Here is a 15274-nt window from a genome sequence, read left to right as displayed (position 1 = left end):
CAAGGTGCCGGATGCGCTGGATCCGAGAGTGCTAAAGGAGTTGGCGAATGTGGTTGCAGAGCCATTGGCCATTATCTTTGAAAACTCCGGCGACCGGGGGAGGTCCTGGATGACTGGGAAAAGGCTAATGTAGTGCCCATCTTTAAAAAAGGGAAGGAGGAGGATCTGGGGAACTACAGGCCAGTCAGCCTCACCTCAGTCCCTGGAAAAATCATGAAGCAGGTCCTCAAGAAATCAATTCTGAAGCACTTAGAGAGGAAAGTGATCAGGAACAGTCAGCATGGATTCACCAAGGGCAAGTCATGCCTGACTAATCTAATTGCCTTCTATGATGAGATAAGTGGCTCAGTCGATGAGGGGAAAGCAGTGGACGTGTTATTCCTTGACTTTAGCAAAGCTTTTGATACAGTCTCCCACAGTATTCTTGCCAGCAAGTTAAAGAAGTATGGGCTGGATGAATGGACTATAAGGTGGACAGAAAGCTGGCTAGATTATTGGGCTCAACAGGTAGTGATCGATGGCTCCATGTCTAGTTGGCAGTCGGTATCAAGCGGAGTGCCCCAAGGGTCAGTCCTGGGGCTGGTTTTGTTCAATATCTTTATTAATGATCTGGAGGATGGCATGTACTGCACCCTCAGCAAGTTTGCAGATGACACTAAACTGGGAGGAGTGGTAGATATGCTGGAGGGTAGGGATAGGATACAGAGGGACCTAGACAAATTGGAGGACTGGGCCAAAAGAAATCTGATGAGGTTCAACAAAGACACTTAGGATGGAAGAATCCCATGCACTACTACAGACTAGGGACCGAATGGCTCGGCAGCAGTTCTGCAGAAAAGGACCTAGGGGTTACAGTGGACGAGAAGCTGGATATGAGTCAACAATGTGCCCTTGTTGCCCGGAAGGCTAATGGCATTTGGGGCTGTAAAAGTAGGGGTATTGCCAGCAGATTGAGGGACATGATCATTCCTCTCTATTCGACATTGGTGAGGCCTCATCTGGAGTACTGCGTCCAGTTTTGGGCCCCACACTACGAGAAGGATGTGGAAAAATTGGAAAGCGTCCAGCAGAGGGCAACAAAAATGATTAGGGGACTGGAACACATGACTTATGAGGAGAGGCTGAGGGAACTGGGATTGTTTAGTCTGCAGAAGAGAAGAGTGAGGGGGGATTTGATAGCTGCTTTCCACTACCTGAAAGGGGGTTCCAAAGAGGATGGATCTAGACTGTTCTCAGTGGTAGCAAATGACAGAACAAGGAGTAATGGTCTAAAGTTGCAGTGGGGGAGGTTTAGGTTGGATATTAGGAAAAACTGTTTCACTAGGAGAGTAGTGAAGCACTGGAATGCATTACCTAGGGAGGTGGTGGAATCGCCTTCCTTTGAGGTTTTTAAGGTCAGGCTTGACAAAGCCCTGGCTGGGATGATTTAGTTGGGGATTGGTCCTGATTTGAGCAGGGGGTTGGACTAGATGACCTCCTGAGGTCCCTTCCAACCCTGATATTCTATGATTCTATGATCTCTAGGCTCTACTGCAATATAAATAATAATACTAAATGCAGCCATGTCTGGGGTGGGAGGGCAGCAACCAACCATCCCAACAGCAAGGGACAGGGCCATTCTGACCAAAACGACCAGGGCAAACCTCTGAAGAGAAGAGGACTTGACGAGCTGCATGGCTTTCCATTTCCCCTCAGGAGAGATGTACCATTAGGCTGTGCCCTTTTTCTGCCTGGTGCCCACTGACTCTGGCAGGCGCAGAGTATAGATCCATCCCCTGCCCTACCTTGGAATGCACCAGACATTGAAATGCTTCTTACCAGGGAGAGCAGCAAGGTCAAATTTAAGGGGGAGGCCACTCTGGTTAATGTGTGTCACCTTCACCAGGAGCCGTGCACCAGGGGAGTGCACCCTCTCACTCCCATGCCAGGAAACCACCTGTCCAGGCGGCAATGCCCTGCAGGCTCCATGCCCTGCCCTCAGGGGGAACGTTCTGCTTCCCATGCTAGCAGAATTGCACGCACAATTCGAAGGCAGGATATGACCCAAAGGATATGGCCCATTCATTTGATCAAGGCTAAAAAGATTACTCTCCTGGGGGGAGGAGGCCAGAGCTCACTTTTCAATTCCAGCATCAATGACTAATCAAACTACCCATCTGCTGTGCTTTGACAGCAGGGTTGCCCGGTGGGGGTGCATGAGGGGGCAGAGGGGGATGGACACATAGAGGCTTCAGAACATGATCAGTGTCAGACAAGATGATCACAGCAGTTCCTTCTGGCCTTGGGGAGTCTATGACATGTTTGGGGGGATTTTGCACTGAGTCTGGATCAGTCCCAGCATAGATTAGCACATGATCCAATCTCTGCTCTATGGAGCCAGGAGACACCCTGGAAAACAGCACACGCTGTCCCCCTCCTCACCAGGAGCTAAGTACTGCATGTAGGAAGAGTTCATGAAGAACCACAGCCAAAGAATGAAGTCAGCTGAATTCTGCTAGTCTGAAGGAAACCTGCCAGGCTCTGACACTCCTGTTCAAACGGATCGGATGTAATCAGCAAACTCCAAAAGAAATAAGGTGCTAGGAGGATTTTCAGCAGGAAGACAAACCAGAATGGCAATTACTTGTCTGAAGATCGATTGCTTCACTCCCCGCGACTCTGAGTCCAGCTGCCACCTTCTCTGAACAATGCAGCACCGGCAAGCCCGGTTCCCTTTGAAATCAAAGGTCAGCATTAGAGAACTGCACATGGGAGCTGCTGGGGGACAGAGGCAGCCAGAGAAAAGCCACATGACAGTGATATTTCTGCTCCTTACCTGAGGAAGGAGGTTAGTACATGAAAAACATACAGTGAGGGAGACAAACATGAAAGGAGGGAGCAAGAGAGGTCATTGCTTAATAACATACCTCACAATGGGGTTCCCATTATACAGAATATAAATGCCAGCTTCTTTATTCCCGTAGATCTGATTGCTACGGATGATGCCTTTTCCGTTGCCAAGGACAACAATGCCTGAGCGAAGGCCACTGTGTATCTTATTACACTGCGGTTTCATTTATGCACATGCGGAGAGAATAAAGGCAAAACAGGAAGAGATCACTCAGACAAGTACACGACAGGAGCTTGCAGGAGAGAGATGGGCAGCTTGTATGGAGAGGGATGTGGACAATGGACCCAGTTGCCAGGAGCGGTCAGAAAAACAGAAACCCCTTTAGTAGACCAAAGTCCTGTTCCACTTTTAATTTTCCTGCATGAATTTAGTGCTCACTGAAATAACTTTAAAGCTGCCACACTGGATCAGACCAATGGTCCATCTAGCCCAGCATCCTGCCTCTCACAGTGGCCAATGCCAGGTGCCCCAGAGGGAATGAACAGGCAATCATTGAGTGATGCACCCCATCTCCCACTCCCTGCTTCTGGCAATCAGAGGTTACAGACATCCAGAGCATGGGGTTACATCCCTGACCATCTTGGCTAATACCCCTCGATGGACCTATCCTCCAGGAACGTATCTAATTCTTTTTTGAGCCCAGTTATACTTTTGGCCTTCATAACTTCCCCTGGCAATGAGTTCCACAGGTTAATTGTGCATTTTGTGAAAAAGCACTTCCTCTTGTTTGTATTAAACCTGTTGCCTATTAAACAGATGCTGGATCTATAACTCTGGCACGACTGGAGTCCCCCCTCTACCCAGCTGGAGTCTACCCAGCAGTCACAGCAGCACTGCAGCCATCTCCACCCTGCCCTGCCAATGGGTCCTGACCCTGGATAGGCCTGGGGCCAGAGGGTCTTCATGCCCATTCTATCCCCAGCAGGCCTGCGGACACCCAACTAGGGTACCATGCTGGGCAGTGCCTCTCTGTGATGTGCCTACCAGGTCGACCATCACCAAACAGCCAGCGGAGGAGGGGAAAAAACATTGGTCAGCCCTAATATGAATTGTTGGCAGCACCATGGAAGTGAAAGCTCTACATCTCCTGAACCAATCAGGAGCCCTCTCCGCTGCTGGAGAGAGCAGTCCTGTACAGTTGAAATGCAAAGGATTTTGTTTGGTCCATAGAGGGCACGATCTTTGAGTGGAGCAATACACCTGCATGCTTCTCACGCACATACATGGGGCCACCACCTAATCACGACACAGGCAGATGTCCTGCTAGGTGCACTCAAATGGCAACATGCTGTCTTTACCGCAACCGGCTCTTTCAGGGGACAAAAACAGAGGGATAAACAGAGCTTGATGAGCACGCTTAGAGCAAGGACGGCGAGTGTGTCAGGCTCAGTCTTCCCGTTTCCTCCATATAAAGATCTCTCCGGCTCTACGCAAGAATGTTATACTTCTTGGCAGCCCTGGAACACAGCCCAGGTCAGCCAGCTTTGGTCCTGCATCAACTCAGCTCATTACTTCATCTGAGTGCTCCCTGTAACCAAAGGAGTAGTTACAGCGTGCTGACAGACAGGATAAGGGCCCAATCTAAGCTGATCCCGGGGCAGACAGGGTGAGGGAAGGAAGGACAGAAGAGCTATGGGACAGATTTTCAAAAATGCTCTGTGCCCCACAGCTCCCGCTGAGAACAATGGGGATTCCCCTCTCCCCAGCTGAGAGCAATGGGAGCTGTTGGCTGCTCAGCTCTTCCCAATGGGAAGCTCCTGTTTCAAGTGCTGCAGAGTTGCAAAATATTGGACTTTAAACCTGACCTTGGCACAGGGCTGAATATTACCCATCCTGGGGCTTGGGCCAGCGCAGCCTTGGGGAGGTAATTCAGATTGGAAGCAGTGTTTGTACAGCACCCAGCACACTGGGGTCCAGTCATGATTTAGACCTTTGGGTGCGACTGTAATAACAATGTTTAATAAATAACAACACTGTGGAAGTCGGCTCACAGCAACGTAGGGAGGAAATTCCACATCGGAAGGGCAAGAGGACGCATTACTGGGGCTGGTTGGGGTTTTTCCCCCATTAGTGGCTGCTGCTCAGAGATTTGAAGTTTGAGATTAAACCCCAGGGCAGATGGAACAGTGGGCAGAAGGCAGGTGAGCTGATCCAAAGTGGAAGGTGTAATTTATCACATGACTGCATGATTTATCACATGATTGCACAGGTGACTTCATTGCTATATTTCAATGTCCATTTGATAGGATATTTAGAATGAGGAGAATGCCCTGATGCCATCTAGGTAACTGTTCTTTCCCTAAGCAGAGCAATTGCAAGGTAGGTGACATTTGGGGGTTATTTAAATAGCCCTATAGCCTGTTTGCCTTGAGCCATCATTTCAATGTCAAATGAAATACACTTGTCCAACAGGAGGCCCTCTGAATCAAGCAGATTATTCTGAGGCAGAATTCACTAATGAAGAACTGAAAAGGGTTAGACTTGGGGCAAGAAGCCAAAATCCTTTAGTTCTTAAAGCCCAAGGTGACTCTCCAGGGCAGTTCAGACAGGAATGTTTGGTGCCTGTCTGGCCCCCAAAAAGGAGGAGCTTCAGACAGATCCAGGCTGAGAGAATGTACCTACCAGTATCAAAGGGTTGGCTCCCTTCCGGATATCCACCCCTGCCTCGCAGTTTGAATGGATGTTATTGTCTGCAATCAGACCTCCAGCTGCCAAGCGCAGAAATATCCCTGATGCTTTGCAGTGGTGAATGTCATTCTTCAGCATGATGATCTACAGGGCAGAGGAAAAGCAATTTTAGTCAGTGTGTGTCTGAAGAAGGAACCTCATAGGAAAAGCATAGCTTTAACCTTCTGCCACCTCAGGAGTCCCTGGTGCATGGAAAACTCCCATTGCCTTCAACTACTAGCAGTATCATGTGCTGTGTTATGATGCCAAAAAGTTCATTAGATTCAGACTTTAAGGCCAGAAGGGACTACCGTGATTATCTAGTCTGACCTCCTGACCTCCATCGCAGGCCACAGAACCTCACCCACCCCCTCCTGTAACAGACCCCTGACCTCTGGCTGAGTTATTGAACTCCTCAAATCATCATTTAAAGACTTCAAGTTACAAAGAATCGACCATTTACTCTAGTTCAAACCAGCAAGTGACCCCTGTCCCATGCTGCAGAGGAAGGTGAAAATCCCCCAGGGTTTCTGCCAGTCTGACCCAGGGGAAAAATCCTTCCTGACCCCAAATGTGGTGATCAGTTGAACCCTGAACGTGTTGGTGAGACCCATCAGGCAGACACCTGGGAAAGAATTCTCGGTAGTAACTCAGAGTCCTCCCCACCTAGTGTCCATCACTGGCTGTTGGGGATATTTGTTGCTAGCAGTCATCAATGGGCCACATGCCATCGTGGGCAGTCTCACCATACCATCCCCTCCAGAAACTTCTCAAGCTGAGTCTTGAAGCCAGTTCTCCCCCCACCCTTTGCTCCCCTTAGAAGGCTGCTCCAGAACTGCACTCCTCTGACGGTTAGAAACATTCATCTAATTTCAAGCCTAAACTTGTTGATGGCCAGTTTATATCCATAAATTCTTGTCAACAAGGCACTTAACTTAAATAACTCCCCACACCCATTGTTGTTTATCCCTCTGATGTATTTATAGGGAACAATTGTACCTCCCCTCAGCCTTCTTTTGGTTAGGCTAAATAAGCCAAGCTCTTTGAGTCTCCTCTCATGAGGTAGGTTCTCCATTCCTCGGATCATCCTAGTAGCCTTTCTCTGCATCTGTTCCAATTGCATTCATCTTTCTTAAACATGGGAGACCAGAACTGCACACACTATTCCAGATGAAGTCTCACCAGTGCCTTGCACAATGGTACTAACACTTCCCTGTCTCTACTGGAAATACCTTGCCTGAGGCATCCTAGGATTGCATTAGCCTTTTTCACAGCCACATCATATTGGCAGCTCACCGTCATCCAATATTCTCAGGTCTTTCTCCTCCTCAGTTGCTTCCAACTGATATGTCCCCAGCTTATAGCAAAAATTCTTGTCGTTAGCCCCTAAGCGCATGACCCTGCACTTTGCACTGCTAAATTTCATCCATTTCCATTACTCCAGTTTTCATGGTCACTGGGGGGAGGGATAACTCAGTGGTTTGAGCACTGGCCTGATAAACCCAGGGTTGTGAGTTCAATCCTTGAGGGAGCCATTTAGGGATCTGGGGCAAAAAACATTGGGGATCGGTCCTGCTTTGAGTGACCTCCTGAGGTCCCTTCCAACCCTGATATTCTGATTCTATCTGCAAATTTCATTAGCACATTCCCACTTTTTGTACATGAATGAAAACATTAAATAAGACTGGTCCCAAGTCCGACCCCATAGGAACTCCACCGGTAACCTCCCCCTCCAGCCAGACAGTTCCCTTTCAAGATGACTCATTGTAGTCTCCCCTTTAACCAGTTCCTTATCCACCTTCTGATTCTCATATTCATCCCCATCTTCTCCAATGTAACTAATAATTTCCCATGTGGAACTGTATCAAATGCCTTCCTGAAATCCAGGGAGATTAGATCCACTGCATTTCCTTTGTCTAAAAAGTTATTTTTTCAAAGAAGGAGATCAGATTGAGCTGGCACAATCTACCTTTTGTAAAATCATGTTGTATTTTATCCCAATTACCGTTTACCTCTATGTCCTTAACTACTCTCTCTTTCAACATTTGTTCCAAGACCTTGCATACAGCTGAGGTCAAACTAACAGGCCTGTAGTTTCCTCAAGCACTTTTTTCCCACTTTCGTAAAAATAGGAACTATATTAGCAATTCTCCAGTCATAGGGTACAACCCCCGTGTTTTGGATTCATTGAAAATCCTTGCTATTGGGCTTGCCATTTCATGTGCCAGTTCCTTTAATATTTTTGGATGGAGATATCCAGACCCCCTGATTTGGTCCCACTAAGCTGCTTGAGTTTGACTTCCACCTTGGATGTGGTAAGTTCTACTTCCAAATCCTCATTTCCATTAGCCGCCCTGCCACTACCCCTGAGCTCCTCATTACCCTGATTAAAAACTGAGGCAAAGCATCTGTTTAGGTGTTGGGCCATGAATCATAGAATCATAGAATATCAGGGTTGGAAGGGACCTCAGGAGGTCATCTAGTCCAACCCCCTGCTCAAAAGCAGGACCCATCCCCAATTAAATCATCCCAGCCAAGGCTTTGTCAAGCCTGACCTTAAAAACTTCTAAGGAAGGAGATTCCACCACCTCCCTAGGCAATGCATTCCAGTGTTTCACCACCCTCCTAGTGAAAAAGTTTTTCCTAATATCCAACCTAAACCTGGATTATCCATGCCTGGATTATCTTTAATCTCCACCCCATCCTCCGGGTTTAGTGGTCTGACTTCTTCTTTCCTTGATGTTTCACAGGAGGCAGGGCCAACTGCAAGCCCCTTGTTCACACTGGTGAGCAGTAAATCGCACCCCTAGCCCCACTGACATCAGTGAGCGCACACTTGTGAGAGACTGCTCACCAATGGCAGTTAGTGTTCCCAAAGTGACACACCCCCTCTGTGGTGCAAGAGGCAGAACCTGCAAGAACCCCTTTGCAAGATCAGGGCCTAAATCCAGAGAAGGCTTCTGGACCAGACCTACAGTCTTCATCCATTCAGTATGATAAAACACAGCCATCTTTTCCCATACCTTACTTACAAGCCCTGATATTAGAAGGACTTGGCTGCAGATACTTTACATTCTGATACAAGAAGTGCAGCTGTGTGTGAGGGGAGGAAGGTATCACGTTCATTCGGGGGTCATTCCCCCAGCAGACGGCCAGTGCAAGCTGTATGCAAAGCTAAATGGTACTTACTCCCTCCAACAGGAGATAAGTAGGATCAGCTGATGCATGGGGCTGGGGCTGGGGCTGGCTTCTGCATGGGGCGAGTTTTGTCTTGAATCCCTTCCAGTTTCACTGCTGGATCCCTGGCTCAGGTTTCTGCAAACTGAATGTATGGGTCGCAGCACTTTCCCCAGTGACGTCTGCCCAACGCCACAAGAGATAGCACGTGGCTTGGCAGCCTGCGCAGAAGAGGGCCACTAGATCTGTAATCTCTTTGGAGCAGGCCCTGTTTCACTATGTGAAAGCAGAGCCAATTCCCCATTCAGAGAGTGGGGAAGGTTTAAAACATTGCCCTAAACAGGCTGCGACATCAAGGAATTTGGAAGACATTGTTTATCGTTATTTTTCTTCCAAGCACACTCAAGACCCAACAGAACATCTTCAAATTAATTGCTTTCCGAGAACAAAGGACTTCCCCTTTAGTATCTAAATACATTAGCAAAGCAAGATGCCCCTTGAAAGAAATCACCTAGCCTAGAAGCGAGCTGGGATTTGCACAGGGGACTATTCGGACTGGGAGCCTCCTGCCCACAAAGAGCACTGCCGACCCTGAGTTCAAAAAGCATGAGGTCCTCAGAAATCATGAGATTGACTTAAAAATCACACGCTATTTAAAATGATCCGTTTTGGATCCTTTTGCTTTTCCTGCTGTGTTTAGAGCCTTTAGGAGGTCACATTTTCAAGCCCTCCATCACTACGTGGATTAGACACTTATTTTTTAAAATGAAAGCAAGTCTCCCATAATCACGGGACTCCAGGAGGTGAGGCTTTAAGGAAAAAAACACTGAAGTGTGAGACTCAATAAAATCACAAGAGGTAGCAACACTGCCTACATTTTCACTATGCTTTGGGCACCTGATTCCTTCGGGCAGCTCTCAATATCTGCTCTGATGGCAGAGAGACCAGTTTACTACCATGGGTTATCATTCCTGAGCTAAACATTTCCTGTCATCCCAGGACTTTAAGATCCTTACCATGAATTTCTCTCTCTCTCTGTCTCTCTTGTTTCTGTCAGCTGCTCCCTATTTCACTGCAGCAGCTACCGCAATATCATTGAGACAAGTCCCACAGCTGCAGGATTAGGGTTTGACTAAGTGTCCTTGCCAGTCAGTTTCCTGCAGGACTGAGACACTCCATGATGGCTACAGATGGTCAATGCGGCCCAGTGGGTAGAGCACTAGTGTGGGACCTAGCAAATCTGCGTTCTATTCCCAGCTCTGCTGGTGACCTTGGGCAAGTCACTTTCCTGCCCTCTGCCTGTTTCCCCACCTGTAAAATGGGGATGATACTGACCTCCTTTGCAAAGCACTTTGAGAAGTATTGGTGAGAAGAGCTGGATGTTATTAATATCCACACACACACAAATAATATTTTAATGGACTCTTTTTGGAAAATCCTGGGCCTGATCCCCAGTTATTCCACTCCTGCACTTGGCTGGTGGTTTCAAGCCACCTTGGTGCTTCCCACATTCTGTGGCCATGCAGGACACAAAGCCTCAGGGCTGCTCTAACTTGTGCACTGCTCCCCAAGGCTCTCTATCAGCCCAGGAGGCACAGAAAAGCCATACTGCAGGGCCCTCTGGTCATGCCCCAGGTCATTTCTCTATGCCAGGGCCTGGGGTGGGGCAGAGATAGAGCCCTTAAGCCAACCAGGGAAACCCCTGCACAGGCTGCATCCATGGGGGGATTTTTCCACACACTTTAAGGCCTTTTTATGCCATCAGAGCAAATTAGCAGCAAACCTGGTCCTCTCTACTCAAGATGCAATGCACAATTCTGGAGATGAGTTAACAAACGAACACCCACAAAACAGTCATCACAGGAACAATAACAGTGTTTAAAATAAAGTATGATGGGCGTGAATGACAAACATTGCCGAGAGCATTCTGCCACATGCAGAAACCCAGAACTAGATTTTGGGTTGTCTGCAAAACAGTCAAGTCAGATCTCATTTGGAGGGATTTTTTTTACATTGTCCATGATCTCCCTTTATTTTAAAGGCAGGATGTGTGGTTTAGTGGTTAGAGTGCCCATTCAGGAACTCTGAAAGCTATTCCCGCCTTTGGCAAGGCACAGGAACACAGGAATTGCCAAGGTCCATCTGGTTCAGTATCCGTCTCGGCCAGTGCCAGAAGCTTCGGACAAAGTAGCAAATGTGAGATAATCTGCCCCACATTAGCTCTCAGCCGGAGTGCTAATAGTTAGAGATTGGGGAGAGTGAAGCAGGAGGTTTTACAGCCTTTCCAAAATGTTTAGTGTTAATTATAACTCTGGATATTCTTGTTATCCACACAAAAGTCCAATCCCCAAGCTAAGTTCTTGGCTTCAGCCAGTTCCCCTAGAGGTGAAGCATTGTGTCGAAAAACAGTGCTTTTTATCAGTGTTGAATTTGCCACCTGTTAACATGGCGGAACATCCCCCTGTTCTTGTGATAGGACCTTGCTGTGTCACCCCGGGCGAGGTCACCCCATTCTCTCTGCCCCTCAGTCTGTTCCCCCATACGACAGGGTAGGAGCACGTCCCTGCCTACCTAGGGTGCTGGGAGACTGTATCCAGAGCAGTGGATAAAAGGGGCTAAGTCCCTGTGGGTACAATTATTGAGTCTCTCGCCAAATGGAGTCTCTTCCTATGGGCCTGTGCCCCTCCCCACCCACCTCTTGCAATGCTCGTGTAAATGGATCATTCTCAAGGGGTGTGCATCAGGCTCGGGGTGGGGGAATGGAATCCTCCCCCTCCCCCCCAAAATCTGGCAACGTGATGGGGGTGCCCCATGTGTATCTCTGATGGAGGCCACTGGCCCCAGACCAGCACAGCTATGACCCTAGAAGCGAGGCTGTGAGGAGAATGCCGAGCAAACGGAAGCAGCACCCAGCCAGGGAAGGGGTGGAGAGGAGAAATGCCCTCTGCCCGCACCCGGAGTAGAGAGACAGAGTGCTGAACTGGACCGTGGAGCCACAAAGCAATCCTGACCAAGGTCTCCCTGGAGATGGTGCATCAAGGCGAGGTGACCTGCACAAAGGTCATGATGTTGGAACCTTGGCTCTCCTGTACCAGCTTCGTGACTCTATTCATCTGGAGGCTTCTTGGGGGCTCCAGTCTTCAAGGTTGAGAGGTGCTGATGGAGCAGGAGAAGCACTAGGGTCAGAGTCCTCCATCGTGCCAAATCAGAGCAGGGGTGACTAGCCTTGAATACAACGTGCTCTACGTTTTCACTAATATTTCTCATCCGTGCCCTTCCTCTAGTGTGTGCTTAATGCTCCAGATTACATTTCATGGACTTTAACCACATGTTGGATATTGTTAGCTACAGCAGAGCCACACTATGGTAACCGATCTCATGAGACGCAGACAAACACAGCTCAGCAAACCAGGGAGTCATTCACCGAGCTTTCATCAGCTGCTTCTCACCCAGAGTGAGGTGATTCTGAAGTCAAGTTACAAAGCAGAACTTACAACGTGCTTGCACACTTCCCTGCTATTAGAGCTACCCTGAAGTTAGAGACCCAAATCCAGACTTGGTAAAAGCGGGCACCCCTCCACTAATAGAGCAGTGCCTGCTTACACCCGTCCTGAATTTGGCCCAGCAAATGCACTATTTGCATGCTGCGAAAGTACACCTGCTAAACAAGACGACACAGAAGGCAGAACACCTGGTATCTAGATGCGGAATCAGCCCAGCAAAATTAAGGCGGATTACCTTTTAATCGCTGCATTGTTTTATTTAAGCAAACAAGTAGTTAAGTACTCCTGCAGTTATGGTATTTAATTCTTTCCAGTCAAATGAACCCCTAGCCCCATGTCTGTTCACGAGAGAGAAATAATCTACAAATTGCTTTCACATATTCCCACTTCAATAAACAACATGGATCAGAAGGTAATTAAATTACACTTCCTTTATTTGCTTGTTCCAAAAAGGTGCTTAATTCAATCTGTTAATTAAACGTGGAGCTAGACTGGCAAGACTAGTCACTTCCCACTGTCCTGGTGGGGAGGGCGAGTTCACCGTGGAATGCCAAGCCCTGCTCAGCAGAGCAGTGGTAACAGGGAGACTTATCCTGTGAGCTAAGCATGGGCACTGCTGAAAGTTGCGCATCTTGTTCAAGGGCTTTGCTGGGCTGGGCTCTGATCCGATGCCCATTAGAGTCAGCGGAGCTGATCCCACGGACACCAGTGGCCACTGGATCAGGCCCTTGGTTCATCCATGCTATAGTGATGGACAGCAGAGAAATCATCATTAATCCAACAAAGGACAAGGTACGGATGATACTTCGCTCCTCACCCCACCCTAGCACTTCGGTATTGCCTACAATGCAGCACGGAATAATAACTAGGTACTGTAAAGTGCACTGATAACAGAGTGGGCAGCCTTAGCTTGGAAAGTCTTTGCTTTCAAGTGGGGAATTTATGCTAAGCAGAGCCCACAGTAAGAACTGCTAATCCAGTTTCCATTCTGGCATCAGAAAGGGCCCTGTCTAGTGCCAGGTGCCACAGAAGAGCTCAGCTGGCCTGGGCCTGCACCTGTGTCAGGAGGCTCGCCTGCCATAGCTTTCCTCCGGCTCAGCGCCGCACTCCCCTGATTCGGGGCCGCTGGACGCACCGCTGGTTCTCACTCAGAGGATGCTCTAATTTACATCAGCCGCTAACAGTCTGCAGTGGCAAAACTGCAGGTTGGATAGTGGGGAGTGTTGCTGGCCTGCCCCTTTCCTCCAGCCACGCCCGTTACGACAGAGAGGGGAGTGGCACAGGAGCGACTGTCCCACCACAGGATCTCCCTTTGCACTAGGGTGACTCTCCCAGGCCTCAATCCACTGGGTAAATTCTCTGCCACTGGAAATGGGAGAAGACTCCACTGAGCACAATGGAGCTGCACCCACTTACTCCAGCAGCGAATCTGGCCAGATTCCCCCAGTACCACAGGGCATGCTCCCTGGTTTGCAAACACCATCAAACCGAGAGCAAGGGCGAGGCCCATTGTCCCCTCCCTATACACAGCCAGTTTCCTTCCCGCAACCTTCACAGAGGCATGAATGAAGCACAAACTGTAAAGAAGCATCTTCAGTCTGAACTCTGAGTTTCCCTGCCTTAAATCAGGCCCTTATTGTTACTAATACCTCTTTGTATGTGTATGGCTGGGGCCTGCTGGAGCTGTGATATAACGCTCTCAGCTGCAAATAACATGGCCCAGCTGTTCCAATGGGGATAAGAGGGAAGCTGTTTTAGATAAGAATCATGTCACTGTAGCTCTGTAATAAGAGGAAACGGGGCAGGGATTTTATTGTACAGCTTCCGAGTTCTAAAGCTAAAAGATTTCATCCACTTCAAATAGCCAGTCCTGTGGAGCCAGACAGGCTAATTTCTAGCCTTGCACGTTCTCTCCAAGAGCAATGACAGGACACAGCAAACTGAATGGGGATTAGGCAATCAATTCAAATCAAGCTCAGAAAATGAACTGGAAGCGAATGGTCTCAGATGCCAGGCCGAGAAGAAATCCACAAGAGCAAATTAGTGCAGGAGGAGAGGAAGACACCTTGGAGCCAGCACCCCAGGAAGGGAACCACAAGGGTCATCCTGCCTTTTGGGGGAGAGGTGGAGGGAGTGGACACAGAGTTTGGAAATGTACGGAGAAGCAAAATGACATTCTGTCATCCTTCACTGAGGCAGCACAAAGGACAGCGCTGTTTTCATTCTTCAAAGCAGGATCCTAGTCATGGACACTAGTGCTTTAGGTGAGACAAGGATTTTAGCCTGTTAAAGTTAAGTTCAGACTGTAAGAAGCATGTGATACCTTCTGTTTTCTTTGTAACCTGTTCTTATCCTCGCTCACTGTCTCTTAAAAACACATACTTAGTAACAAAGGGCCAGATGTGTTTTCACAATCAATAGATTGCAGTGCTGTGGTGTTACACTGGGGCTGATCCTCAGCTGAATCAAATAAGCTCGTGGGGGTGTTGTCTCTCTGGGGACACCTTCCCTGGTAATTGCCGTGAGTGTCCCGAGACAGGGGCTGGACACTACTGGAGGCTGCTCTGAAGGAGTTTGGGGGACTGGGGTACGGCCGGCAAAGCAGAGCTGAGGCTGGCCCAGCCCTCAGAAGAGAGCTTGAGCGTCTGAAAGGCTGGAGGCATTAGGGAGCTGACATCCATATTGGCAATATGTCCCAACTTCGTATCACCTGCAGATTTTATTAGCACACTCCCACTTTTTGTGCCAAGGTTATGAATGAAAATGAGAATTAAAATTGGTCCCTAGACCAATCCTTGAGGATCTCCACTAGTAACCTCCCTCTAGCCTGGAAGTTCACCTTTCAGTGTGACCCACTGTTGTCTCCCCTTCAACCAATTCCTTATCTACCTTTCAATTTGCATATTAACCCCCATCTTCTCCAACTAAATAATTTCCCATGTGGAATTGTATCAGATGTTTTCCTGACATCCCAGTAGATTAAAGCTACTGCATTTCCTTTGTCTAAAAAACTGGGATAGTCTCAAAGACCGAGATC

General features: G+C 48.3%; 1 protein-coding gene across 1 annotated transcript in view; it reads right to left on the bottom strand.

Annotated features, from left to right (window-relative positions):
* Positions 1-15274, bottom strand: part of FBXO10 (F-box protein 10) — a 53528-nt gene that overhangs the window by 29658 nt on the left and 8596 nt on the right. Inside the window, exons 3-4 of the mRNA XM_077816510.1 lie at positions 5513-5662; positions 2907-3043 (exon numbers count right to left, since the gene is read on the bottom strand). Of these exons, the coding sequence (XP_077672636.1) occupies positions 2907-3043; positions 5513-5662 (287 nt within the window). The remainder of the gene's footprint in view (positions 1-2906; positions 3044-5512; positions 5663-15274) is intronic.

This window comes from Eretmochelys imbricata, chromosome 5, assembly GCF_965152235.1.
Source record: "Eretmochelys imbricata isolate rEreImb1 chromosome 5, rEreImb1.hap1, whole genome shotgun sequence".
Taxonomy (NCBI): domain Eukaryota; kingdom Metazoa; phylum Chordata; order Testudines; family Cheloniidae; genus Eretmochelys; species Eretmochelys imbricata.
The sequence above is the reverse complement of the archived record's forward strand: the minus strand, read 5'-3'. Positions and strand labels throughout refer to the sequence as shown.